Below are 26,576 nucleotides of genomic sequence, written 5' to 3' on the forward strand. Positions count from 1 at the left end.
GTTCTTTTCCTACACACTGCATACAAATGATCTGTGTATGCTGCAAAAATGACATTAAAGGAACAGAACCTTTAAATCTTAATCTCATGAAGTCTTAAAGGTGAAGTGTGTCATTTCTGATCCGCTAGAAGCACCAAACAGTAGAGCAAAACTAAGTTTTTCACATCTTCGAGAGATAATATGAGGGGTGCCTGCCTACTGTTTGTAAATCTACAGCTAAGTTGCTCAATGGTTTCTAGGATGTTCTGGCCAAAATATGGCACACTTCACCGTTAAGTCCATCTGTATTATAATATTTTAGAGTTTCTTGAATTCTTACTGCAGCTCTGTACAGCCTCAACACCCGTGACCCCACAGGCCCAGAACACAGGCACATCACCAGAACACGCGTCCACTGGGTCCCCATAGTCTGGTCGAGACAAGTCATGGATGCCCAGCAGCTCTGTGAGAGAGAATCAAGGGTGTTTACGAGATGTTGAACTCTTTCCCTGCCACTGAAAGAACTTTTCCTCATTTATGGCACAACGCTTTCCGGCCTTTGACAGAATTTTGCAGCAGTAAATTTTTTTACTGTTATACGGTAGGGGGCGCTATTACACATCTTCTGAAAGAGTTCAGAATCACCAGATCAAAAAACAGGTGAAGCAGCAGCAGAAACAAGTGATAGAAGACAGACAAACAGACATATGAGCACAGATATGTTTGTGTGTAATCTCTAAACCAGTGTTTAAACCATGGAAAGACATCAATAAATCAGCTTGAGAATAATAAAATCTTACAAAGCATTACATTTACCTCAGGCAAGTCATTTAGAGTCCACAGCATGTTAGTTCACTAGAGAAATCAATGGAGCATTTCATTAAATATATGCACTAAATTAGCTTATATATTCATTACATTTACCTGTTAGTGACGTCTTAATTATTTAAAGTACAGTCCCAAAAGTTTTTCGTGTTTTTTTGAAGCTTTGATTGTGTTTATAGTGTGCAATATAACATGCGTTCATGTTTCGCGTGTAAAAAAACACAGTATTTTTCACATAATTTACTTATCTGTAAAATACCGCTGTTTCCACTGAATCATTTCACAAAGTAATTTATTCCGGGCTGATGACTTCAGCTTGTTCTCCATGAAGTCCCATGATCCTTCAGAAATATTCGTAACGAGTTCTGATTGTGCCAGAAACGGTTCCTGTGTTGTGATTCGACAGCAGCTTAGCGCTCCTTGCCCGGAAAGGTCACGCCTCTTACCATAACGTGGAGATGCACGCGCTCAGTGTTATTGTAAACTAATCTTTTGTAACTTTAATGTTTTACTGCCTATTAATTTGAGCTGGAATCAGACCCGGTGATTGGACTGCGGGATGAAAATATTCATTTCTTTAATTTCGTTTCGACGACATGGCGACAAACACATTCTTACTACCCCAAACTTTTGCAACTCTTGTGTATTCCTGTGGGCGGAGGTTAGTCAAAAAACTGTTTTAGTGACGTCTATTAAAGAAGGAAGTGAAAGAGGGATGTAGTCCAAACTGGCCGTTCGATGTAGGCGACTTCTGTTAAATAAAATATCTCGCTTGGCATTGAACTTTGAGCTTTAACATTTTACATGATTTCTGAATTTATACTCTAACAACAACAACAACATTACACGATGCTGAACTAATTCAGCTTTGAATCACATGGAATAAATTACTTTGTCAAATATATTTAAATAGTACACAGTTATTTTAAATTGTAATAATATTTCACAATATTACTGTTTTTACTGTATTTTTAATTAAATAAATGTAGCCTTGGTGAGCAGACGAAACTCCTTTTAAAAACATTAAAAATCTTAGTGGTTCCAGACTTTTGGACTGTACTGTATGTTTAAATAAATTTGTCATGAAAACAAGATATGACAGTGTGTAAATTATTTCAATATTTAGATGAATTGGAGTAGAAAAATCATTTTATAATTAGATTTTAGTTTTTTTTGTGTGTGTGTGGTGGTGATTATATATAAAAATAAATATCAACTGAATTTAATAGTTTGGTCTCTGTTGTTAATTTTAACTTTTAATATTACAGTAATGAGCAAGAAAAGGCTCCCTGTTAATAGTTTACAGCATTAGCTGAGAGAGATTTCTTTATCCTTAAGAAAATGTATTCTTAATAAAATTACATACATTTTAAGTGCTGTTCTTTCTTTTTGATATATTGCATGTTCAGATATTCACACATCAAAATATTCTGGGGGCCATGAAAGTTTTGTGAAAATGATCAAAAATGCTGGTGCTGACTGTGGTGAGTGCGGAAGAGTTAAGGAGGAGTAAGTTATCTATTTTCCACCTCCAAGCCCCTAAAATGTTAACAGTTCAAGTATGTTTAGACATTTTGATCAGGCACACACAGTTAAGTATTACAGATACTTATACCCAGGCTCTTTGGAGCAAATTCCACCATTAGTCATCCTACATGAAACCACTTGGTATTTACATTGGCCCCAAAATGTATTTGGACGCTTAAAAGCAACACTTAAAATCTAATTTGTTAGATAACAGCATATCAAATCCATTCAGTGTGCGGCCAGCAACCTTGCTCGTTTTTAAGTATTCCCTTGGGTCAACACACCTGAAGTAAAATGACTTCTTGTCTATTTGGAGCGCAACAATTTATTCTAGTTTAACTAAAAACTATTAAAGTATGTTCTGTTAAATGACAAAACTAAACTAAAATAACCCTCTATGGGTCCAATTATGAAATCACAGCTAGAAAAAAAAATAAATGACTTTATATTTTACATATATTTAAAGGGATAGTTCATCCAAAAATGAAAATTTGATGTTTATCTGCTTACCCCCAGTGCATCCAAGATGTAAGTGACTTTGTTTCTTCAGTAGAACACAAATGATGATTTTTAACTCCAACCGTTGCCGTCTGTCAGTCAAATAAAACTTGCATAGACAAGTGCAAATTAAACCCTGCGGCTCGTGACGACACATAGACATCACTTGCGCTATCAGAGCGCATTCAGACCTCACTAAGCGAGTGCTGAACGCAGTTGGACATAGTGGTGTTATAGAGGTAAAAAATTATATAAATACTGTTCGGTTTATTACACAAACTGATCGTTTCGTGTCTTAGGACATCAATGTGTCGTCACGAGCTGCAGGGTTTAATTTGGATTTGTCTGTGCAAGTTTTATTTACTCTTATATTAGAAGTTCCCATCCACTCGCATTATTTGACTGACAGACGGCAACGGTTGGAGTTAAAAATCATCATGTGTTCTACTGAAGAAACAAAGTCACCTACATCTTGGATGCGCTGGGGGTAAGCAGAAAAACATCAAATTTTCATTTTTGGGTGAACTATCCCTTTAAGGCTAAAATCATTTTACAAAATTGGCCTTTTCATTTTTTGGGGTGCTGTCATTTATGACTTTGCCACATTAGGGTCAATTATTTTAGGCAAATTGTCTGACTCTTGACAAAATTCAGATGCAACTTCACTGCCTGGAAAGTAGTGAAACCATGTCTTAGCGTTTAAAAAAAATCTTGTTTCTTTCCAAATCAATGATTGTACTACAAGTGAAAATCAGTGCAGCCTACACTTTCCACACGTAATTCGATTGTGACTTGTTTAGTCATCATTTTTGGAGCATCCCTGCTTGTCAAATCTTCAAAGCTTCATGAAGCAGTGTTTTGAAATCAGCCATCACTAGATATTGTTGAATAAAGTCGTTTTTTTGGTGCACAAAAAGTATTCTCATCGCTTCATAAAATAAAGGTTGAACCACTGTAGTCACATGATCCGTTTTAAATACGTCTTTAGTAGCTTTCTGGGCATTGAAAGTGTTAATTATCTTCCTGGCAATGGAGGCCTCTTTGAGCCATCGGATTTTATCAAAAATATCTTAATTTGTGTTCTGAAGATGAATGAAGATCTTAAGGGTGTAGAACGACATGAGTAATTAATGACAATTTTCATTTTTGGGTGAACTATCCCTTTAAATCCAAGCTCTGTCTGTGAAACCAGGCCAATTTTTTCCAGCAGCTAGCATACTTTTCCAATTGTTTTCAATAGGAGCGCCGCATTTTTCAAATACCAGGAGCATAACGAGGCGCTGAGCATCTTTTTTTCGTTCAAGCGCTCTGCTTTTTTTACCCATCTCCTCGAGTTGAAGAATGTTCAACTTTGAGGAAAAAGGTCACCTCAAAAAAGGTTACTCGAATAGGTCACCTGTGTGAACTTGAGAACTGACTTCATACAATACATACACTAAAAATCACTTTAAGAAAAGCATCATTGCACCCTGCATCAATATTTTGTATGCACTGATATTTATTTTACTTTCTTAACGTGTCCAAATGTGTTGGTCCATTGTATATGATTAGAGAGAAACTTTCATTCTTTTGAAACAAGTACATACTAGGGTGTCCAATGTGGACAGGGCCTCCATGAGCCAGTGGGATGACGTGTGTGGATTGAGCCGCAGCGTCCATTTTGTCCTCTGGTACAGGCCTCATGCTCACCACCATCGGACAATGAAACCGACCTGCGTTAATACAAGGTACTGATGTCTGGGGGAAAAAAAACAGAAATAAGCACCTATAGAAATTTCCTTTTGGTAATTTTTAAAATTTCAAAGATGGGAAAAAATCTGACTCAAGCAAAATCAAGTAATAAACTGTACTGCACATGGATGTAATCCAGGCCTGGGGTTTCTACTGACCTTGTACATGCTGACATTTTTACCCTGCTCCACATTTCTCACTGGAACCCCAGCGGCCTTCAAGGCTGCTTCAAAGCCAAAGCTACAGCCGAGGTAGAACGTGACCATGTCTGCAAGTTGAGGAGTGTAGGAGGATAAACTAGAGGTCTTCTTCATTAGCTTGCCATTCTCAAACACACAGTACTCTGGACAGTCCTCCCTGAAGGAAAGACGCACAAGTCTCTTTACTTATCTATCGCACTTTCACCATCCATCATATGTACATAATACAGCAGGCAAGAGTTTGAATTAAACATATGTGAAACATATAGTGGGGGATTGCATACTAAAGGTCCAGCCTGTTTTTTTTTTTATTCCCAGTCCATCTCTTGGTGTAATTATTAAATGACAAGATGATACTAGCACATTTCCTTGTGAAAAAAGATTAATCTTTTACACCTGTCCGTGACTGAACATAATCTGTTAAAGGGGCCATATTATGCCCAGTCTAGATTTTTTGTTTTCAAGGGTGCAAAACTCAATTCATGGAGGGCCACATCCCTGTAGATTTTAGTTCCAACACACATAACCGCAAGTTTCAACACACTACTAATGCCACTCAACCAGGCCCCGCCCCTTTATATTGCATATGCATCAGGTGGGAATTATTTAAATGAGGAATATTGTAACATGGAATCATTTTCCAGATCATTTTCGAAGCTCAGACACATTCTCCCAGTTTAAACAGCCCTAGTCAAGCAATGCACCTGATAACCTTGTACAGTTATATCAGATGAAATGCACGATTATCTTTTGCTTGAAATGTTATGAACAGCAGCTACGCTAATTATTTTTCATTTGCATTTCTGTCTCTACCTCGGGATGCCCGAGTACGCCAGCTCCAGTTTGCATCCAGACTCTAAGACTTCAGATGACCCAACACCTGTGAAGAGATGCGCTGACCCCTGTGAGGACTTCAGATGACGCAAACTCTGAATCAACATGCACCACTGCAAAATGTTCTATATACTGTAATTATTATGATCACAACTTGTAATAATTGCTTTAATGAGATCATTGTTTCTGCCTAAATGAATACATTATTAGCCAAATGCATGACAAATGCTCTGATAACAGATCACTCTAAATTGTAGAAACATGTATTTTTCTGTAAAGCTTCTTTAAAACTATATGTATTGTGAAAAGTGCTATACAAATAAATGTGAATTGAATTGAGCGTATGTTACAGGAGGAAAACTCAAGACTACAATCCAGGCATCTCAGGGAGTTCAGAATCAGTGATTACTGATATAGAGAATAACTCCCGCTGGAGTGACTGTGCTTTGTATCTTTGCAAACAGCAACATTAAAAACGAAATAAAGTTGAAAATGTAAAAAAGCATAATAGGTCGGCTTTAAGAAACAACCTTCCACTATGGAAGCTTGATTCCGCCACTGAATATATCAAAATTTTTTATATCTCCCAATTCTGACTTTTTCCTTGCAATTGTGTTTACATGTCATATATACTTTTCTTTCCTCAGAATTGTGATATGAACTCACAAAATCACAATTAGGAGTTATATAATGTCACAATTCTGACTTTCAGTCAGAATAAAGTCAGAATTGCGAGTTATAAAGTCAGAATTGCGAGTTATAAAGTCAGAATTGCGATATAAAGTCAGAATTGCGAGTTATAAAGTCAGAATTGCGATATAAAGTCAGAATTGCGAGTTATAAAGTCAAAATTGCGATATAAAGTCAGAATTGCGAGTTATAAAGTCAAAATTGCGATATAAAGTCAGAATTGCGAGTTATAAAGTCAGAATTGCGTGATATAAAGTCAGAATTGCGAGTTATAAAGTCAGAATTGCGAGTTATAAAGTCAGAATTGCGATATAAAGTCAGAATTGCGAGTTATAAAGTCAGAATTGCGATATAAAGTCAGAATTGCGAGTTATAAAGTCAGAATTGCGATATAAAGTCAGAATTGCAAGTTATAAAGTCAGAATTGTGATATAAAGTCAGAATTGCAAGTTATAAAGTCAGAATTGTGATATAAAGTCAGAATTGCAAGTTATAAAGTCAGAATTGCAAGTTATAGGGCCCTATTTTAACGATCTGAAACGCAAGTGTCAAAGCGCGAAGCGCAAGTAACTTTGTGGGCGGGTCTCGGCGCTGTTGCTATTTTCCCGGCGGGATAAATGGCTCTTGCGCCCGGCGCAAATCTAAAATGGGTTGGTCTGAAGTAGCTTCATTATTCATAGGTGTGGTTTGGGCGTAACGTGAAATAAACCAATCAGAGTGTCATCTCCCATTCCCTTTAAGAGCGAGATGCGCTCGCGCCATGGCGGATTGCTATTTACATGGCGTACACGCGATGAGTCAGTTAATATATATGTGTGTGTGTGTGTATTGGCACGATTGTTCAATTAATTAGCCAATTTCGTTCATCATTATAAGTAGTAATAGGCTGAATTGAAAATAGGTAGCCTAATTCTAATACACGCAATGACTATTCATCATTACATTTTTATATTTATGTACACAATAATATTCTTATACACTGTAATCCTTTTGTTTTTAATATTTGGCATGTTTGTGTGATGCGCATCCCTGTGTGTAATAAGCAAAGTCAACGCGCACTGTGGACGCGCCCAGAGGCGCAGTTTCTACCAACGCGCTCAAACAAAAAAATATTGCGGCCATTGACTTTAGACCAGGTTTGAGTTGGTCTATGGCGCAGTCTATTTTCAGCTCCTTAAAATAGCAATGCGCGGGCAATGCGCCTGAACACACCTCCTTTTTTGCACTGAACCGCCCAGGGAGCGCAAGTTCATTCACTAGTTTAGCGACGTGCTTCTGTGGAGGGAAAAGCGCGCTTTGCGCGGGTGCAAAATAGGAATGACACATGCGTCGGTGTACAAAGTCAATTGCGCTGGGTGCAAGATAGGGCCCATAAAGTCAGAATTGCGAGTTATAAAGTCAGAATTGCGATATAAAGTCCAAATTGCAAGTTATAAAGTCAGAATTGCGAGTTATAAAGTCAGAATTGCGAGTTATAAAGTCAGAATTGCAAGTTATAAAGTCAGAATTGCGATATAAAGTCAGAATTGCAAGTTATAAAGTCAGAATTGCATGATATAAAGTCAGAATTGCAAGTTATAAAGTCAGAATTGCATGATATAAAGTCAGAATTGCGAAATATTGTCAGAATTGCGTGATATAAAGTAAGAATTGCGATAAAGTCAGAATTACGTGATATAAACTAAGAATTGCGAAATATTGTCAGAATTGCGTGATATAAAATAAGAATTGCGAAATAAAGTCAGAATTGCGAGATATAAAGTCAGAATTGCGAGTTGTAAAGTCAGAATTGCGAGTTATAAAGTCAGAATTGCGATATAAAGTCAGAATTACGTGATATAAAGTAAGAATTGCGAAATAAAGTCAGAATTGTGAGATATAAAGTCAGAATTGCGAGTTGTAAATTCAGAATTGCGAGTTATAAAGTCAGAATTGCGATATAAAGTCAAAACTGCAAGTTATAAAGTCAGAATTGCGAGTTATAAAGTCAAAATTGCGATATAAAGTCAGAATTGCGATTTATAAAGTCAGAATTGCGATATAAAGTCAGAATTGCGATATAAAGTCAGAATTGCAAGTTATAAAGTCAGAATTGCACGATATAAAGTCAGAATTGCGAAATATTGTCAGAATTGCGTGATATAAAGTAAGAATTGCGATATAAAGTCAGAATTGCGAGATATAAAGTCAGAATTGCGAGTTGTAAAGTCAGAATTGCAAGTTATAAAGTGAGAATTGTGTGCTATAAAGTCAGAATTGTTAGATAATGGCCCGGTTTCACAGACAGGGCTTAGCCTAAGCCAGTATTAGACCTTTAGTTAATTAAGGCATTTAAGTATCTTTTATAAACATTCTCTAGAAAAAAACATTACTTGTGTCTTGACAAAAAGGCACTGACACATTTTAAGATATGACAGTGCAAGTCACTTCCAGTTAAAACAGCTCAAACATGCATTTTAGTCTAGGACTAGCTTAAGCCCTGTCTGTGAAACCGGGGATATAAAGTCAGAATTGCGAGATAAAAAGTCGCAATTACCTTTTTTTATTTAGTGGTGGAAACAAGCTTCCATATCCCACTGAGTAAATATGTGGTGAAAAAATAACTCCATGAAATTTAAAAGTGTTGGTCAGGGGTTTTATTTCAGTTATGCAGTCTTTGATGGTGTGAAGATACCTGATGTCAGATCCTGTGGCGAGGGGCCCGCAGCTCCATTCTCCACATTTGCTCCTGTACAGCAGAGGGAGCGGGCTGCTGTTCGCCCGACAAAACGCCTCAAAGTCATCAGCAAGATCCTTGTGCAAGATCACCACGTTAGCCTGCTGATATCCTGCCAGTAAACATCATTTTCGTGAGATCCTGCAGTTGTCTGCATGCTTTCAGTCTTTGTAAAATGAAATCTTAAAAAAAAAAAGTTGGTTTGCAAAAATTTGGTATGCAAAAAAACAAAAAAACAATTGATCTGATTCCACTAAAAATCACATAAGCTCCTACTATAACAATGAACTGAAATTTTTGCTTCCAATTTATATATGGTACAATTATATTGAATTCTTAGAACTCCTTTTATTCATTTAGAATTGGTTCAAAATCACATTAGAAACAGCATTACATTAACATTCATTTAGGCTTTTTGGTTTAATCATCGAGCTTAGGTGCCAAAGTCTGAAAGTGAACACTTATGAGTGAAGGTTAACAGTGCTATAAAAGACAATGATGTAGTCAAGTTATTTAAGAGGCTTTGCACACTATGTACATTGTCAATGCATTTAATTATATATGTGCATAATTAGGTGAAAAGTGATTTTAAGTTAATAAATTAATTCCCACAGACTCTTTTGTCAAGCTGAAATTTGCTTTGCTAACACAATGATAAAATCATAATAAAATCAAGAATAAGGAGCCATCAAGGCATCATGCCATGGCATCTAACCGTTCATTCATACCTGCTGCTATACCAGAAGTGTTCTTAATATCCCGACTCTGGCGAATAATGCTCCGCAGAGCACATGGAGACAAACCCTTTGACTGCCACATGATAATTCCTTTGCTTTATGACAGCCAGACACTTTAAAGCCCAGCTGGTTAATGATTTTAAGCTGGTGTAAACCCACTGTTGTAAACGTTAATGCATGAAGGTGCATAGCAACTATGGATGTGACGGTGAGAAAATTTTCAAACTGGTTAATCGACATGTGACAACACCGGTAATACCGGTGTCACCGGGGTGCAGGGCCTCTAGCTCTTTTTTTTTTTTAAAACCGCTTAGGGGGCTGTTCACATATCTCGTCTAAAAACGTGTGGAAAACGCAGTCACATCGCTTTCTCGTTTCCAAAGCACTTGCGCAAAGCCAATGGAAGGCAAGCCTGCAATGTTTAGCCAAAAAAACATGTAACAGCTAATGCTAATGCTCCGCCCCCGGCGGTACGCAGGGAAGGAGACCAGAGACGCATTCTTCATAACGCTTACGCTGAATGTACTACGCCTTCCCTATTCTACTTACGGAATGAACGTGGCGCCAGTTTCATTTTTTTCCGTAACTTGAATAGGGAAGGCGTAGGACATACAGCGTAAGCATTATGAAGAATGCGGAAGCGGAAAGTACGTTCAAGGCGATATTTTGTTTATAAAGCATAAACGGTTGTATTTTTTCCGAAAATGACCGATCGATTCGCTAGATAAGACCCTTATTACTCATCTGGTATCATTTAAAGCCCTTGAAGCTGCACTGAAAACTGTAATTTTGACCTTCAATCTGTTGGTAGCCATTGAAATCCACTGTAAGGAGAATAATCCTGGAATGTTTTCCTCAAAAACCTTCATTTCTTTTCAACTGACGAAAGAAAGACATGAACATCTTGGATGACATGGGGGTGAGTAAATTTATCAGGAAAAGTGTATTTAAAAGTGGACTGAATCGGTAGTTAATGATGCCCCAAAATAGGCAGTTAAAAAAATTCATTTAAAAAAAATCTATTGGGTATTTTGAGCTGAAACGAAGGGGACACCTTAGACTTATATTAAATCTTGTACAATTGGTTCTAGGGCACCTTTAAAGGCTGGCTTTTACGGTTCGGTAGCTTATAAAAGCTTAGTTCTGGGTTTTTTAGCTTGTTTTCTGTACACCTTATCACAGCAGCTTTAAGGCATTGTTCTGTTTTTTGTTACAAGTCAGAAATGACAAGGAGGCAGCTTCACGCAATACAAAGTCAATGAAGACGGTTGAAGAGGTTTTTTGACCCCTACACACTTCATCCCTTCGAAGCTCTCACTCCGGAGGGTAAACCCTTTGAAGGGATAGGACATAGGTATGGACCGCAAGGTGTGTGTCACACAGGCAGGACATTCACATTCACAGACAGCATGTTTTATTTTGCCTTGTCACGCTTGAATGGTTTGCGACTGAACCCCTGTAACACCGACACAAGCATAATAGCAACCAATACCAAACCAAACCATTTGTGAATCATACCTGGCCTCATGTTTGCTCGGGTGCTGTACTGCAGTCCGACAGCACGGCGGAGAAGCGGTTTCATACGTGCACATTTCAACAGCACTGCAGGAAACATTGTCACAGGTTACTGGTCTGCAAAATGTGTTCAGGTTTCCTGGAACATGGAAAGCCTGAAAATATCAGAGAACACTGAAAAACTGATTTCAAGTTCAGGAAAAGTAATGTGTGTGTAATGGAAAAGTTTTTGAAAATGTTAAAAAAAAAAAAAAAAAAAAAAAAAAAAAAAACTTCAAGATGTGTTATTTATATCATGGAGACCAGCAGAGGCCGGCTGTATAAACTGCTAAGTAAGTCTAGTCTTACAAGTTAGTCAATTTTTTTTTCTTTAAGACTGTTCAGAACTTTTTTAAATCAGTTACATAAAAACTTAGATTGGTCTAATTTAATACCGAAAAGTAAGACTGATTACCCCAAACTAACTGTTAGTTGGTCATACTAGTTCTTAAAGGGTTAGTTCACCCAAAAATGAAAATAATGTCATTAATTACTCACCCTCATGCCGTTTCACACCCATAAGACCTTCGTTAATCTTCGGAACACAAATTAAGATATTTTAGCTGAAATCCGACAGCTCCGTGAGGCCTCCATAGGGAGCAATGATATTTCCTCTCTCAAGATCCATTAATGTACTAAAAACATATTTAAATCAGTTCATGTGAGTACAGTGGTTCAGTATTAATATTATAAAGCGACGAGAATATTTTTGGTGCGCCAAAAAAAAAAAAAAAAAAAACTAAATAACGACTTGTATAGTGACGGCCGATTTCAAAACACTGCTTCAGGAAGCATCGGAGCATAAATTAATCATGATTCGGATCGCGTGTCAAACTGCCAACGGCTGAAATCACGTGATTTTGGCGCTCCGAACAGCAGATTCGATACACTGATTCATTTATGCTCTGAATCTTCCTGAAGCAGTGTTTTGAAATCGGCCATTACTAAATAAGTCGTTTTTCTTTTTTTTGGTGCTCCAAAAATATTCTCGTGGCTTTATAATATTAATATTGAACCACTGTACTCACATGAACTGATTTAAATATGTTTTTAGTACATTAATGGATCTTGAGAGAGGAAATGTCATTGCTGTGAATGCAGGCCTCACTGAGCCATCAGATTTCAACTAAAATATCTTAATTTGTGTTCAGAAGATGAACAAAGGTCTTACAGGTGTGGAACAGCATGAGGGTGAGTAATAAATGACAGAATTTTCATTTTTGGGTGAACTAACCCTTTAAGACACAGTCTTAACATAATGGATATGTTTATGCATCTGGCCCCAGGGCTAAGTAAGGTTTCTGAGTCCAGATACTGTACAACAGTGTTTTTGTTTGTTTTCTCTGTGGCATTGCATGTTGGTTTAATTTCTGTGCACTAAAATTCCAATATATATTTTATTGCTATAGCTGTTGAGTAAACAAGAGCACATAATAAAACTATAACAGCATACATTGAGGAAAGATAACTATAACAAAGGTAGATTGTAACCAAAATGTTTCTTTAAGTCAGGTCAGTCTGTCAATGTTTATTAATGCAAGTTACCACAGGTGTTTTAAAGGGATAGTTCACACAAAAAAATGAAACTTGGTTTCAAACATTCTTCCAAATATCTTTATGTTTGGAACAACTTGAGGGTGAGTAAATGACAACAGAATGTTCATTTTTGGGTGAACCTATCCCTTTAAGTACCATCTAATCAATCAATCAAAATCAATCTATCTGATAATCTATCCGCATTGTGACTATTATATACACACACACACACACACACACACACACACATACATACATACATACATATTATATAAAACCAATGTAGTGTAATGCAAACTTATTTTATTCTACGTTTCTCTCAACATGAGCTCATTTAAACTGCTTAATACACAATTTTAAAAAACAAATGTTTAAAGCACTTTTAGTCACGTTTCATGACTGACAAGTTATGACAAGTTACGCCAACATGCCCATACATACATACATATATGAGTTACGTCATCTTGCTACACTACACCTTACCGCCAGAGGTTAATAATGCCATTCTCCATGCAAAAAAAAAAAACGATAATAAAAGTGCATAATCTGCAGTGAAACTTACAGCGGAACGAAAATAAAAGCTGTCTGGAAGCGCACAGACACTTCCGTGATTGGGACAACCATAAACATCAGGCGACCTGCAGACTCGCACACAAATCAAAGATCTTTTCGACGCTGTGTCTGATTTGGCAACGACGGTACCATAAATATTTACAAAACTCACCCATAGCTGTGGATACGAAGCAACTGCAGAAGGTTAACAGCGAATCTGTTTTAGCAGGAAACACAAAATGGCCCTAACGACACTACCTGTTTTGTTCATACGGGGGCGCCAAACTCTCATTCAATGACCAAATGCAAGACAGACACCCAATAAACATTTATAAACTGTATAATTTAATTGTTTTCTCCATACAATACTCGTATGATTCATATATTGTTCATTTTTTTTTTAGATTATTGCTTTACAGTAAAATGCATTGGTTGGATACATCCATTGCTTGCAAGACAATACATTCAAGTTACACACCAACGTCTTATGTTGAAAATCATTAAATCTGTAGCTTACAGAAGGTTTGTTCCACTCACAGTGCAGCAGGTCACTCGTGAAGCGCATGTATCTGTACGTGTGTTTAATAAATCAAAAGACTGCATGAGAAGTTCTCATACTCGTGTGCATATTCATGCCTGACAGAGTCATTTGAAGCATTTTCCTCTGAAGAGGCATACAATGGAGAGTGCATACAAGACTGATCATGTGAGAGTGCTATACAACTGGCTATAAAGACATCCCTTCTGAAGTGACCCAATGAAGCATTAATCAAACCACCCCAGAGATTATAAAATACAATTGACAAAAAAAAAAATTCTCAGTTCAAATGGTAGCATTTACATTAAGCATGGCACAAATTATCAGCAACAAACTCAATAGTAACGGATAGTGTGCTGACAAATCTCTTAAGTGTAGATTCAAATAAACCCAGTAGATGAATTGCACTGGCAAAAGAGAATTCCCAAAACAACCGGGAGAGAAACTAACAAACAATAGAAAAGTACTACATTACTGGCACCATTCAATGGTAGAAAAAGTCTTTCTAACTATGTAACGTGTCAGCCAGGCATAGGAAGAAGCTTTCGGTGCTCCTCCAATATTATGGTGTATCCATTTCAGCTGAGTAATGTAATCATACAGATCACCACTGAAAAACACCACAGAACAAAGACGAAAGAAAAGGGAATCATCACGACATCACCGTCATTCCACACAGCACATAGCCACAATAAACTAAAGTCGACATTCTACAGGATGGCAATTATGTGAAGTCAGATTAGATGATGAATCTGCATGCTCGTGTAACAGCGGTGGGCGAATTCAGCAGCTTTCACAAACATGGCTCATCTATGAAAATATACTCCTCGTACTCAGCCCTCACCGATTGCATATATATTATATAATGTGTACATCAAATACTGCGACACCTGTCTTTCTGCACAGACAACAGCTACAGCACCTCCTAGCACTGACAACCACAGGTTCTACGACTGACACAAGACACAAAGTTCAGATCTCCTGAGCCCACTAGCAGCTGAGTGTATACGGGTCCGGTAGCTGCCGTTTATGGGCGAATCTCAGGAAACCTGTCAAGAACATGTTCAGGTCATATTTCAGGCCAAAACTTGAAGAAATAAGAAATTTGTTTATGCTCCAAGAAAAGGAAGTAAATTTTGATGACCATTAAGATTTTTTTTTTTTTTTCTATTGTGACATTTTTAATCACGATTTAGTAAATTTTTCCAAACATCATTACCGTTATTTTCATTATGGCAATGAAAGACCAAAAAGAAAAAACTATTATAATAATGCAATAAAAAAAAAAAAAAACCTAAACCTAAACTTTTCATTACCATGTAACGTGAACAAAAAAATATTCTTATTAAACTAAAGTTAATTTTTATTAATATAATTGTAATTAAGCACATTTTCCACCTCATGTATTCCTCATCTCACCATTCTTATTACCGTAATTTTAACTACTGCAATGAAAATCATTACCGCAATGCAAAAAAACGTCATTATGGTAATGAGAATGATATTTTTTGTATTACTGTAATGACATTTTTTGCATTGCGGTAATGCTTTTCATTAAGTAATTAAAATTACAGTAATAAGAATGATATTTTATGTATTATTGTAATTTTAATTACTGCAATGAAAATCTGTGCCGCAATGCAAAAAATGTAATTGATGAAAATCATTACCACAATGCAAAAAACGTCATTATGGTAATGAGAACGATATTTTTGTATTATTGAAATTACATTTTTTGCATTGCGGTAATGATTTTCATTGGAGTAATTAAAATTACAGTAATGAGAATGATTTGTTTTTATTATTGTAATGACATTTTTGCATTGCGGTAATGATTTTCACTCCAGTAATTAAAATTACGGTAATGAGAATGATTTTTTTGTATTATTGTCATTTTAATTACTGCAATGCAAAAAATGTCATTACAGTAATACAAAAAAATATTCTCATTACCGTAATATATATATATATATATATATTACAGTAATGTAAAAAAAAAATTATATTTTATAATGTATTTTAAATGCTAGGTATTTATAAATCATGGTAATATTTGTATGGTAACTGCTTTTAATTTACACCAAATTAAATATAAAAAAAACCTGTTACAGCATATAGTCTAGATGCATTACATCAATGAGAACTTGAGATTGAAAATGTGCTTCACTGCCATGGAAATGAATGTTGAAATGCATTTAACGGTCATAAACAAGTCATTACTGTACTTGCACAATATAATTTATGCTTTTTTTTTTTATTTTAGGGTGAAATATGACCTGGGCACATTTTCTTGAGATTCATCCTTATAGGGACATTGACAGTGAGCTCACAAAGCTTTCGCCCTGCTTTAGAAATGGCTTCTTTGTGTCAAATCATGCATTACAGACAAACGGTAATAAAGATCCAGAGAGGGAGGTACGGGTGCATTGGAAATGCCGTACATAAATCCACCCCCCTCCCGTCATCTGTAAGGAAGCACTGGTTCAAACAGGATCAGCAATGTTATATTTACATATAAACAAGAAACATGTCGATTTATAGCATGTTTGCGAAATCCAGGATCTCTGTTTGTGATGTCATCAGTATGTGTATTAAAGCAGCCATAGTTGCCAGTCTAATCTTTCACACCGCAAAACAAGGAAAGAGCGGTCCTGAGGGTCGTCTGCTCTGGTCTGAGAGAGAGGTGAGGAGCAGCTTTTGATGTGTGCTTTATGATTGGTTTCATTCAATAACGCAGGTCTGGAATGATAAAGGGGAAACCAAAACGTGTCTAATAGTAGAGCTTCTGTTTCAATGTGTCCCCTTCACTGACCTCTCCATTGGACACCTGCCGGATGCTCTCAGCAGGAAATACATTGTCCAGCTCATAAGGACTCCATAACATCTCGCCCCCTGCTGCACGATCCATAACAGAAAATGCTTCACATCTGTTATGCGTCATATTTTCAAGAGTTTTCTTGTGTGTAACGAGCTGCGAGAATCACTTTCTTGCCCGAGGGCAGTGATTTCATGTTCAGTTCCATCTTTTTATTGCACCACATCAAGGACGTACTTTCATTTTCCCGTACTGGAGGAAATAAATTAATGTGATATAGATGTTTTACGCTACATATAAAGTGCATTATGTTCATGTTCATGTCAAAGAGTGTCTCAAGGGAAGACAGAAATTAGAAAATGTAGATTGCTAATGCATACAGGAATGAGCAGCATTCTTTGTCATTGCCGTGTGTGCAGTTTGTGATGAAAGAGTACAGTTTGAATCCTGTATAGACAATTGTCAATTCAGTAAAGACAATTACGGGTTGCATTGTGATTGTCCAAGGTTCAGAAGTGGAAGAATTTCCAGTTATAAAGAGAGCTGCCAAGGAGAATTTAATTTCCTGGAATTGATGGAGAGAGTCAATGGTATTCTGGGAAGTGCAGTTCTTCCATCTGAACCCCAGTGGTTTAAATGTGAAGTGGGAGACAGTGGTTTTCTTCAACAGTAACAGCTCAGTAAAGAGATTAAACAGAGGAAACAGCAGAATCATTGGAAATTTTGGTCTATCCTGGAGGTATTTTGGTTCAAACCCATGAAAATCTTCTGGCCTAGAGATCCTCATGGCACATGGGCAGGTTGACAAACGTGAAGACGTTGTATTCGATCATGACGGAAAAGCAGAGGAAGATGGCATACAGAACAAGCACGTACACGCCCAGCTTGAAGTCCAACCTCCACCTGTTCACATGGATCCCCAACACCTGAAGGTGGAGAACCAAAATTAGGAGTAAAAAGCCAGAGAACAACATCTTATATACACCATATGGACACCTAAACACTGTCATGCTGGAGCAGAAATGTAACTAAGTAGGGCTGCTAAACCATGCATATAACTGCATGGTTTAGACTTGAGGTCGACCAATTTATCAGTTTTAGCGTTGAATTTTACTACTATCCTTTTTTTTTTTTTTTGATATATTTATACAATTACACACTGGGCCAAAACATTACGACCACTTACAGGTGAAGTGAAAAATGTTAATCATCTAAACAAGGTCACACATCAAGGTCTGGGTTGATTAGATGGTAAGCAGGGCTTGACATTACCATCCACAATCCCGCCAAATGCGGGTGGATTTCAGCAGTGGCATGTAATGCTGTCACTCCTACTAGTCACTTTGGCAGCTGGAAATTTATATATAATATACACAAGTTTCAATTGTAGTCTTTTAAAAAGGCTGAAATAATAAAATAAGTCCAATGAAATGTCAAAAATAGTGCTTTTTCGATACATACCGATACTGAAATATCTGAAACGCTTCCAATATTCATTTTCCGCAAAATAGATACACGAGACCAGCTGCACTTTCTCATCTCTCCGACAGCAAGTTGACACACAAACCCGCCTCATTTGTTTCATTTGCTCCGGATGAATATTGTTGGTGTTACCGGGCATGAATTTCAAAAGATTCTAAATTTTACTCATTCCTGCAGATTTTGTGCTCACACCAAAAGTGTGCGCACATAAAGCTGCCTCTCAGTGCTAAATTGAGTTCTTTATCGCTGCTTATTGCGCTTAAACAGCCGAATACACACAAAATAATGTCAAAATACGGGTCTTGGCGAGTATTCACGTAAACACAGTCAGTTGTTTTAAGTGAATGTAAACAGTTGAGAAAGAAAACACATTTGAAACAGCATAATGGATCCATATGTCAGGTCTTAATGTGACAGTAGCCTAATATACCTGCTGACAAATTATGAGATAATATTAAAAATATCCATATGGCAGTTTTCCCCATGGTATCAAGGTCAAAATTATGGACAGTGAAAATGCTGTGTGGCTAGTATCTTTGGAAAACCACAAGCCAAAGTGACTGGTGAGCAAAAAAGTTAATTACAAGCCCTGATCCAAAAAAAGCTAAAGTGTTTTGAGAGGGTTGTACTGGATCACCTGACTAGGCAGGTGTCCGTTTTTCAGGACTCCTTGCAATTTGCATATAGGAAGGGTGTTGGGGTACATGATGCTCTACTTTTTATGGTCCATAACATTTATCATTTAACATTTAAAATGTCATCTTGAAACTACTGGCAGTTCTGTCAGGATCATGTTTTTTGATTTTTCGAGTGCTTTTAACACTATTCAGCCACATATTTTAGCCAACAAATTAATTGATTGTAAATTGCACAATACAACCATTTCCTGGATTTTAGATTACCTCTTATCACGACCACAGTTTGTTAGGCTTGGTAATAATCTTTCTGATACCATTTTAACTAACACTGGAGCACCTCAGGGCACAGTCTTGGCTCCCTTTTTATTCACAATTTATACTGCTGACTATAGGCATAGTCAGCCATCCTGTTGGATACAAAAATTCTCTGATGATACTGCCTTAGTGGGCTTACTTAATCAGGGCGATGATTTTGCTTACAGAAGGGGGGCTCAGTCTTTTTTCAGCTCGTGTGAGTCTAACTTTTTAAAATTGAATGTAGAGAAGACTCAAAAACTTGTGATCGATTTTAGAAAGAAAAAAGAGAAGGTCCTTCCAGTCACAACTAATGGTCAGTTGATCAAAATTGTGCAGTCACATAAATTCTTAGGTGTTCACTTGGATGAAAAATTGAATTGGAAAGAGAATACTAATGTCCTAATGAAGAAGGCCCAGTCGAGACTTTTCTTTTTGAGGAAACTTAGATCATTTAACGTCAGCACAAAGTTTTTAGATGTTTTTTATTAAGGGATTTTAGCTAGTGTTCTTTTTTATGCTGTACTTTGCTGGGGGGGGCAGCATACCTGTTGAGGACAAAAATAGGATAAATAAGCTGATCAAGAGGGCTGGTTTGATTATTGGTCTTACTCCAGATTTACTAGAGGTCATTGTGGAGAAGAGGACAAGGTCAAAATTGAAAAATTGTTTTGCTTTTTGAAGGCCATCCACTACACAACATTTTTAAAGGACTTAGAAGCGCTTTCAGTGAGCGATTGATAATGCCTTGGTGCTCTAGTGAATGAATGAGAAGGTCTTTTGTCCCTGCAGCAGTCAGATATTTTAATGAACACCGTTAATTTTTTCTCAATTGTGGAACTGTATCATGTCTCACTAGTTCTTAATCATGTATTCATCGTTTCTTAATTTATCTGTGTGTTAATTCGTGTGCTGAGTTTGTTGGTTGTATTGTCGAAGTTGGTGGCAAATCAGTTTCACTACCGGGATTAATACTTACTATCTATCTATCTATCTATCTATCTATCTATCTATCTATCTATCTATCTATCTATCTATCTATCTATCTATCTATCTATCTATCTATCTATCTATCTATCTATCTATCTATCATCTATCTATCTATCTATCTATCTATCTATCTATCATCTATCTATCTATCTATCTATCTATCTATCAATCAATCAATCAATTCAATCAATCAATCGTAAGCGAACAATCATTTCTCAGTCAACGTGTTGGATGCAGGAGAAATGAGCAGGAGTAATGAGCAGGAGTAAAGACCTGAGAGACTTTCACAAGGACCATATTGTTATGGCCAGACAAATGGGTCTGAAACGGCAAAGTTAGTGGGGTGCTCTCAGTGGTCCGAGGAGGGAGAAACCACAGACCAGCAACAGGGTGTTGGGCTCCCAAGACATCAATGCGTGAGGGCAACAAAGGCTATCTGGTCTGAACCAACAGAACGTCTACTGTGACACAAGTCACAGAAAAATTTAATGATGGCTATGGGAGGAATGTGTTACAACAGAGCAAACTCTGCTGCGTATGGGTCAGACCGGTCAGAGTGCCCATGATGATCCCTGCCCACTGTCGAAAGTGCCTACAATGGGCACATGAGTGTCGGAACTGGACCTTGGAGCAGTGAAAGAAGTTCGCCTGGTCTGATGAGTCCCGCTTTCTTTTGCATCATGTGGACGGCCATGTATGTGTGTGCCATTTACCTGCGGAAGTGATTCCACCAGGATGCAATGTGGGATGATAAGATGATGGTGGAGGAAGTGTGATGCTCTGGGCAATGTTCTGCTGGGAAACTATGGGCTGGGATTTTTGACACGTACCACCAACCTTACCTAAACACTGGTGCAGACCAGGTACACCCCTTCATGACAGTGTTCCCCGATGGCATTGGCCTGTTTTCACATGATAATGCACAATGCCATACTGGGTGCAAAACATTGTAATAAAGTTCAGGTCTTTTGATTGACAAAATGTTTTAGTTGAGTTTATTTTTTTTATTTTTTTTACCAATTATCATTATTGTGATCTGTAAAATTATTGGTCAACCTCTGTTTGTATTTACTGCAGGGTCTCAAATAGTGTAGCCTGATTCCCAAAATCAATGACTCTTAGGAGTAAGTTCTTTCAGTTCAAAGGAGTTCAAAAAGGAATTAACAGTTTGAATTTATCTGAAACAATACCCGGTATAATTTAAAACGTGCAGATAGCGTATTTGTTTTATAGACAAGCAAAATATAACAGAAATACACCCAAATTAATTAGAATAATATCCAAATACCTAGCCATAGAACTTTTGAAGAAGTTTTGTGAATTAGGGGGCCTAATTAAAACTAAAATGAGGTGTCCACATACAGTACTTTTGTATTTGTGAGGTGAATTGTTCTTCACTTTTACTCACGGTTAATGCAACTGAACCTAATAGCAGAACAACGGAGTAAACCAATCCTCTACTGTTGATTTCAACCTAAACAGGACACAAAAAATAAAAGATCATTTTACAGTCTTTGGGGAATTGTGTGTGTATGCGCATGTTTGAGGAGTGACAAAGATAGATACCACAGAGCCATAGTTGACAGCCATTGTCTGGATGCCCCAGGGAACGCCGAGCCCAACCAGGATATCAAAGACGTTGCTGCCAATCGAGTTTGAGACAGCCATGTCCCCCAGGCCTGAGCACACAAAGAAACAAATCCAGAGCTGGAAAGTAAGCTCACCATGGATGAAAGATAAATAAAAAGGTAAGAAAACCAAGAAATAGAAACAAAGAAGAGCTCTACCTTGCCGTGCGACAATAAGACTGGCTATGCAGTCGGGAACGCTGGTGCCAGCAGCCAGGAAAGTTATACCCATAATGACATCTGGGATTCCAAGTGTGTATCCAACGATTGTGACCTGCACACAGCGACCCACATGAATGAGCCTCAAAGAAATGGAGATGCTTACAGGAATAATGATGAAACATGCCTGCAAGCAGCATGACCTAAAATAAGCCAAAACTCAAAAGAAATAGAGTCAAAACAGAGACATTTTCAAACTGGCATCTGAGGACCACCAGGGGGTCTAAATAAATTTAAGGAAAAAATAAAACGATTTCACAAACTACTAGGACAGCCAAAGTTAATGCATATTAAATTCAAGTTTATTTGTATTGTGCTTTTAACAGTGTTTTACTGACAATTTTATTTAAATATATAGTGAATAAGACATTACTAACAGGTAAAGTAAATATAATGAACATATAAGCTAATATAGTGCATACATTTAGTCAAATGCTCCCTCTAGAGTTCATTTCTCTAGTGAACTAACATGCTGTGGACTCTAAATGACTTGCCTGAGGTAAATGTAATGCTTCGTGAGATTTTATTCTCAAGCTGTTTTATTGATGAATACATGTACTGTTAAAAACTCCTAGTGATTAGTTAACTTCATGTGTTAAGATTTTAAATATGCAGCATTTACACAATTCATTACATTTAAATACTAAATTAAATTAAATAATGCAAGGGGTGGGAATTGTTTCCAAATGTGAATGCTTATATACTCAAAGGAACTCACCATCCACACCATGACATAGGAGAAGATAGCTATCCACAGAGTCGAGAGGAAGAAGGAAAGCATGAAGCAACGCTCCCACCGTGGCTTGGCACAGTTGGGCACGGTGAAGTACAGCAACACCAAAATGGGCCAGGAAATGAAAAACTTCACTTTATCCAAACTGCCTCCTACAGTCACATGGTACAGCACATCACCAATTAAGCCTCCACAAATAAAAAGTTTCTTTATGTTCATGGCATTCATTTGACCATCCTGTATTTATGGTGACTTAGAAGTTCACTGCGCAGGCAGCACAGCAGATATCTCATATGAAAGCACAGCTCACAAGAAAAAAAGTAAAAAGAAAAAGCCATAATCTCAACACAATAACATAAGAACCTTTGTCATGTGATTTTCTCACAATTGAGCCCTCACACACACACACAGAGTAAAGCTCTGTGCATTGTTCATTCAATTCAGTGTTCTTACTGTACCAGGCACATTCACAACGCACCAAAAACAAACCCAAAATATACTGTGACCAATGATCTCTCACTCTGGGAAGAGCTTATAACACTCATAACTGTAGATAAAAAAAAACCCAGCTTAACATGTACGGCCCTATAAAAAAAGTTTTTTTTCCCAAATTCCGTTTTAATTTTTCTGGATTCAGTTTTTTCCGTTTTATTTATTTTTTGACTCCATTTTAATGGTTAAATTAAATTTTAGTAATCAAAAAGCATGTCTAATTTATTGAAATAATGAATCTTGTCCAATTTACCAACAATTTAATAAAAGTTTAACAAAAATAAATAAATAAATAAATAAATAACATTTTTTTTTTTTTTTAGGGCCCTACATTTTATTCTTTCCCCTCAAATTTTATTTTTACTAAATTTACTGTTTTCTGGATTCCATTTTAATGGTTTAATTCCATTTTTCCATTTTGATAATCAAAAAGCATGTCTAATTAATGAATTCTTAAAAACAACAATATTAATTAATTAATTAAAAATATATTTTTATGATTTTTTTTTTCCTTCAGAAGTTCTGTTGTGTATTTAAATGTTTCTGGCAATCAAATGAACGCATAGCATTTAATTTATCTTTTAATCATGAAATTAAACTTTTTTTTTGTCAAACATTGTGCTGCACAACAGAGCTTTACTGTTAAAATTAAAACATGGAAGAAACACTGAGATTATTGTTTAAAATATATTTTAATAATTTATTATTAAATTTATCTAAATTCTACTGTACAACAGTAATACGTTTCTGTCAAGTTAAATCAAACTTTTATTTTGACGGTTTGCCTAAAGCTTTGAGAGTTTCTCTGTGTTTATGGCGGTAGTTTTCTCAAACGAAGCAGTTAAATGCTGATGAAGTAACTTTCAGAGCAGCTCTGGAGATGAATTTGTGAGGCGACAGAGGACGAAAACACAGCGAGCGTCGCATGTGCTTCAGCGTGCGTGCGCCTGTGTGTGAGGCGGTGTGAGGTAAATGAAACTGCGCTTCCGCATCATTCATTTCAGAGTCACACAGGCATGCAGGATTCATGTTTAAATAGTCTTTTTGCGGTTTAATATTCAGTCACTAGTCTATATCGTGATTTAATTTTAATTTGTACTGACCTGCTTTTAATTCATTAATCAAAAATTTGACAAATTCCGTGACATTCCGCGTTATATAGTAAATTCCGTTTTTATGACTTGATTCTGCGATTCCGTGATCGCGGAAATTATAGGGCCCTAAACATGGAAGTTCAAATTTTCCAATACTTTCAGTTTTTCCACTTGTCCGTTTCCAGAGTTTGCCCCCACCAAAAGTGAAAATTGAGTGTATACAGTATGTGTATATACAGTCAAACCAAAAATTATTCAGACACTAGATATCATTTATATATTTTTACTAATGAGTGCAGGACACTATAGTTCATTTTTGCAAGTAAGGATAGCAAAACAAAGTAAACCGTGATACATTTTACCCAAAAATTCTTCATACAGTGGACTACCAGTAAAATTGATAAAAATTTGGGACCAAAAATAATTCCAACACATTGACCTGACCATGTTTTGCTCAAGTGTCATCTGACATTATCAATATTAATTTTTTCTGACACATTTTAACTCGGAGTTCTCGTCATATTACATTACCCTTTTTTAAACTATAGTGAAAAACTGTAATAAATGTGTGAAATTGTTGAGGTGTCTGAATAAATTTAGTTTTTTTGAAATAGATATCTTTTGCAACAACATACTGTAAAAGTCTTTACCGTCACTTTGATCGATTAGCGTCCTTGCTGACCTGAAACTTTTGAATGATAATGTACACAAAGTATATTTTAAAATTTTTCCATTATTTTTATTTAAAACTTTTCTATAAGTTTGTTTAATTGACAATGAATAGTAGATTTATGAATCAACCTATATTAATAAGTGCTATAAAAATTGCTGTTCATTGTTAATTCATGAAACCTCATGTAAAGTCTTACCACTGGAAATGCTAATTTTTAAATACCTTGATATTTCAAGACCCTTGTTGGTAAAGACAGAAAAAGAACTATGTGAATAGGTATACATTTCAGATGCCACCGCATACGATGTGTTAATGTGTTAAACCGCCTCACCAGGCAAGCTGAAAGGAGATGACATCTCACTCTCCAGCTCCTCAGAGAGTTTGTCCTCCGCTACATTGCCATTTTCCATGGTGTCAGCTTTCTTATCAGCCACCAGCACTGCATCCACCCCATTGGCTGTCTTCACTAGCCGCTGCTGCTGCATGTATAAAGAGCAAAACTTCACTCTTATCTGCTACCTCACAATCCCACTCTTTTCAATTAAGATGTTTTGAAGCAATCATTATTCCAAGTCAGTATGGTGCTACTTTTTCCAAAACACATGGGTTAGAAACAACATAAAAGCAATAGAAGCGCAGATTGTTGTTCCATTTCTGAGTGATCTATCCCTTAAAATGTTACACTGAGAAGACCGACAACCTTCTGTGTCCATAACGTTCATCCATGATCAGTTTAACGCCATTCCCAGCCTCATTTCTTTCTTAACTAGCTGACATGTCTCTATTAAATTCCTCAGCAGTCTTTGTAGCAGGGGTTTGAATTTCTAACACAATTCTTTGAATTCCAGCAAGTGGATATTTATAGAAACAGTTTAATCAGCCTCACACCAAGAACTGGGCTACCTGATGAGAAAACTCCACAGCGCTGAGTTAACCAACAAAGACTGGCGCATAAGATATTCAGAACTCCGGTTTATAATCCAGTTTCTGGGTTGCCAGTGTTAAATGCACTATTATAATGCAGACTCGTAATTCTGAACAGATGAGCTGCATTTGAAGCCCTTAAAATCTACAACTGACTCACACTGATTGAATTGAACATGAATCAGCATTCACAACCCATTTTAACTCTGCATTTTGACATTTTCCAAAAAAAACATGTTCGAAAAAGGAACAATAAGATGGGCCTTATTTTATCAATAATTTAACGTATTCTGAAAAATTCTCTAGATACTTTAAGTTGTGAAATACATTGAAGCATTGACATCAGCTGAAGAGAAGTTTTTAGATATTTTAGAGAGAATAAAGGTCCTTGCACACTGAGTTTGAAATTTTCATATGTGTTTTTTCTTATTCGTCATCCTAACAATTTGTCACACACTGAAACCTTGCACACTGAATCTGATGTGTATTAATTAATCCGTTGCAAAAAAGTCTTCAAGCAGTGAGAATGATTTTGTTGTCCTCTCTCGTCTTAAAAAGAGAAAAAGAAAGAAGAAATATTGGGTCCATCCAATCCTGAGATTGCATAGAGAGGAAGGAGAGTTCCACCTCCTTATCAAGGAGCTGCGGGATTATCCCGAGCGATTCAAAGTTTACTT

The 26,576-nt window shown here is 36.7% G+C and overlaps 2 protein-coding genes across 7 annotated transcripts in view; both read right to left on the reverse strand.

Annotated features, from left to right (window-relative positions):
- The window catches only part of dglucy (D-glutamate cyclase), a 30,490-nt gene extending 14,661 nt beyond the window's left edge, over nucleotides 1–15,829 (reverse strand). The window contains exons 1-6 of one of the 4 annotated variants that reach the window (XM_048192338.1): nucleotides 13,552–15,829; nucleotides 11,256–11,339; nucleotides 8,959–9,112; nucleotides 4,719–4,917; nucleotides 4,416–4,566; nucleotides 320–442 (exon numbers count right to left, since the gene is read on the reverse strand). In XM_048192338.1, the coding sequence (XP_048048295.1) occupies nucleotides 320–442; nucleotides 4,416–4,566; nucleotides 4,719–4,917; nucleotides 8,959–9,112; nucleotides 11,256–11,339; nucleotides 13,552–13,555 (715 nt within the window). In that variant the 5' untranslated portion in view covers nucleotides 13,556–15,829. Of the gene's footprint in view, nucleotides 1–319; nucleotides 443–4,415; nucleotides 4,567–4,718; nucleotides 4,918–8,958; nucleotides 9,113–11,255; nucleotides 11,408–13,310; nucleotides 13,348–13,389; nucleotides 13,521–13,551 lie in introns of those variants that run through there. The other 3 variants (XM_048192336.1, XM_048192337.1, XM_048192335.1) reach the window with 3 other exon arrangements.
- A 1,038-nt stretch (nucleotides 15,830–16,867) lies between these two features.
- Nucleotides 16,868–26,576, reverse strand: part of slc24a4a (solute carrier family 24 member 4a) — a 43,719-nt gene continuing 34,010 nt past the window's right edge. For 2 of the 3 annotated variants that reach the window (XM_048192334.1, XM_048192332.1), the window contains exons 12-17: nucleotides 25,307–25,454; nucleotides 22,702–22,868; nucleotides 21,924–22,038; nucleotides 21,703–21,815; nucleotides 21,545–21,610; nucleotides 16,868–17,658 (exon numbers count right to left, since the gene is read on the reverse strand). In XM_048192334.1, the coding sequence (XP_048048291.1) occupies nucleotides 17,506–17,658; nucleotides 21,545–21,610; nucleotides 21,703–21,815; nucleotides 21,924–22,038; nucleotides 22,702–22,868; nucleotides 25,307–25,454 (762 nt within the window). In that variant the 3' untranslated portion in view covers nucleotides 16,868–17,505. The remainder of the gene's footprint in view (nucleotides 17,659–21,544; nucleotides 21,611–21,702; nucleotides 21,816–21,923; nucleotides 22,039–22,701; nucleotides 22,869–25,306; nucleotides 25,455–26,576) is intronic. The other variant, XM_048192333.1, reaches the window with a different exon arrangement.

Source organism: Megalobrama amblycephala, linkage group LG5 (genome assembly GCF_018812025.1).
Source record: "Megalobrama amblycephala isolate DHTTF-2021 linkage group LG5, ASM1881202v1, whole genome shotgun sequence".
Lineage (NCBI taxonomy): Eukaryota > Metazoa > Chordata > Actinopteri > Cypriniformes > Xenocyprididae > Megalobrama > Megalobrama amblycephala.